Consider the following 2,227-nt stretch of genomic DNA (forward strand, 5'->3'; position numbering starts at 1 on the left):
TTTTTTGCCTGTTTTTTTGCTTTCTTTTTTGTTTTGTTTCAGTTTTTTGTTTGTTAGTTTGTTCGTCTGCTTTTTTGTTTTGTTTTTTTTTGTTTGTTTCTTTAGTTTTATTTAAAACATTTTTTTAATGTTTTGTTTGTTTTTTTAATCTAATTTTCAGATAACTTTCTAGTTGTTTTTACAAATTTCTTGTTAATTTTGGGGTAATTCCTGCTGTGGTTGCTTGTTCCTCCTTTTTTCTTTTTAGGGAAACAAAAAGGTTTCAAAGGGTTAACAAGGTTTTTTTTTCCACCATACTCGATTATTCAAATGCAATGCTTCTTGTAATAATAAACAAAATAAATAAATTAAATTAAAGATTTAAAAAAAAATTCAATTACACTTTCTTCTTTTTCCAAGTCCACCCAAAGTGAGAAGTTGATGGCCTACGCCAAGTACAGCTATGACGCACTGAGACAGCGCATCCGCCTCAGAGAGTTTGGGTCTTATGAGAATAAGTCCTTCCACTTTGACGCACTTCTACTCTACAAACAGGTAATAAAAACATGGTTTTAATATCTACAGCAGGAGGTGCTGTGCAAAACACAAACGGCTGCCGTCCTGTCCTCCAGGGTGTCATGTACAAGATTAACTACAGAAACCAAACATGTTGCAAGAAGCGGCTGAGAATGGACTTTCATCCACTGGCGATCCCAAAAAATGCTTCTCTGCTGGGGCAAAGCGTGATGGGCAGCTCCTCTGGTCCAGGACAGGGGCTGCTAGTTAACACCTGGGTGGGAGAGCTGCAGACCAAGAGGGGACCAGGTACAGTAAGAGGGAACTAGACACGTCATGTGGTGTTCTGCAGCACATGACTTTCTGTGATTCTTCAGTGTCATCGCTGCCTTTGGTATTTTATGCTCCCAAACCGGCTGGTCTGGTTGTGCTGCTTCAGCTCATTCGTGACCCACCTTTGTCTCTGCAGCCAAGTACATGAGCACTGTTACAGAGTTTGGATGCGTCCCCGTCAGCACTCTGTTCCATTCCAGTAAAAGCGGATGGGTGGTGACGAGGTGAGTGCACATCACATGACAGTTCACAAAAGGGAAGTGAAAGATTTTTTCACCAGTAGCTTGTTTAACCCTTTGAAACCTGGATCAATGTCACTTTTCTTGTGCTGCGTTCAGACATCTTTCACAGTGATTTAAACCTCTGAACACTTTGAAGCGCATTGCTTTGATTTCACACAGGAAAAATGCCAATGAGCTACTAGGCAAGAAGTGTTCGGCAATTACAAGAAATCAGTGGATTTTTTTAAAGCTAGTGGAAAAAAATCCACTTTATTTGTCATTATCAACATAATTATTTTCAGAATTATTATGATATTTCAAGCAGGGGTTTTTTTTCGTATTATTTCCCTGTTAATATTGGGGTTTTTTTTTAACTTTCCCATTTGTTAATGTTTGTTTGTTTGCTTGTTTGGAGAGGAAATAAGCAAAAGGTCGGGGATTATTAGATATTATTTTTTTTAAAAAATTGGGGAATAGTCCAGAAAACTATATCTGTATTCCTTTTAATTAAGGCAGAAGAAGGCAGACAATAGATTTATTGGTAATTTTTTTTTGCTGAATTAACATATATGTTTCAGACAAAATAAAATAATAGTTTTGTAGCACTTCCTTGATGTCATTTGTGGTAGAAAAAAAATCCCATATGAAACTGCCCACAACAAGGTCTGCTGATTGTCTTGAGTAACCGGATCATGATTTCTGACATTGCTGAGTTGGGTGATTTCTTCTTTTTTTCATTTTTTTTTTCAGTTTTTTACTTCTTTGATGAGAAGATACATTATAAGCAGGGAGATGGTTAGCTTAGCTTAGCTCAGTTTAGCACAAAGACAAGTAACAAATCATTTCGTATTCTCACCTTCAGCTTCTTCAACAACGTCAATGGACTGGTAGACCCGCAACAGCTCATCCCTCCACGCTTCTGTGGTGATGCCCAGCTGGAGGAAGAGGACAGTGAGAATCCAGAGACCTTCTTCAGCCTGTTTTAAAAGAGAATATTTTCAGAAATTTAATGAACTGTGATGATCATTCTTTTATTTGTGTGTTTTAAGAAAAGACTGAGGGTACTTACCAATGATGTCATTTATTACAGGTGATACCAGAAATGATATGAAGTAATTTCACTTGTGGTATAAAAAAAGAAAACATACATGGACTAAATGGTTAATTTTATTCATTTT

General features: G+C 36.9%; 1 protein-coding gene across 1 annotated transcript; it reads left to right on the forward strand.

The window, feature by feature from the left end:
* Positions 1-356: 356 nt before the first annotated feature.
* LOC121966866 (ependymin-like) lies at positions 357-2,221 on the forward strand (the record flags this gene model as incomplete). Its single annotated transcript, XM_042516937.1, has 4 exons — positions 357-534; positions 612-804; positions 965-1,052; positions 1,912-2,221. Coding segments are annotated over 4 exons (583 nt in total), but the record flags the coding sequence as incomplete, so codon positions are not given.
* Positions 2,222-2,227: the final 6 nt, after the last annotated feature.

This window comes from Plectropomus leopardus, unplaced genomic scaffold (genome assembly GCF_008729295.1).
Source record: "Plectropomus leopardus isolate mb unplaced genomic scaffold, YSFRI_Pleo_2.0 unplaced_scaffold26153, whole genome shotgun sequence".
Classification (NCBI taxonomy): Eukaryota; Metazoa; Chordata; class Actinopteri; order Perciformes; family Serranidae; genus Plectropomus; species Plectropomus leopardus.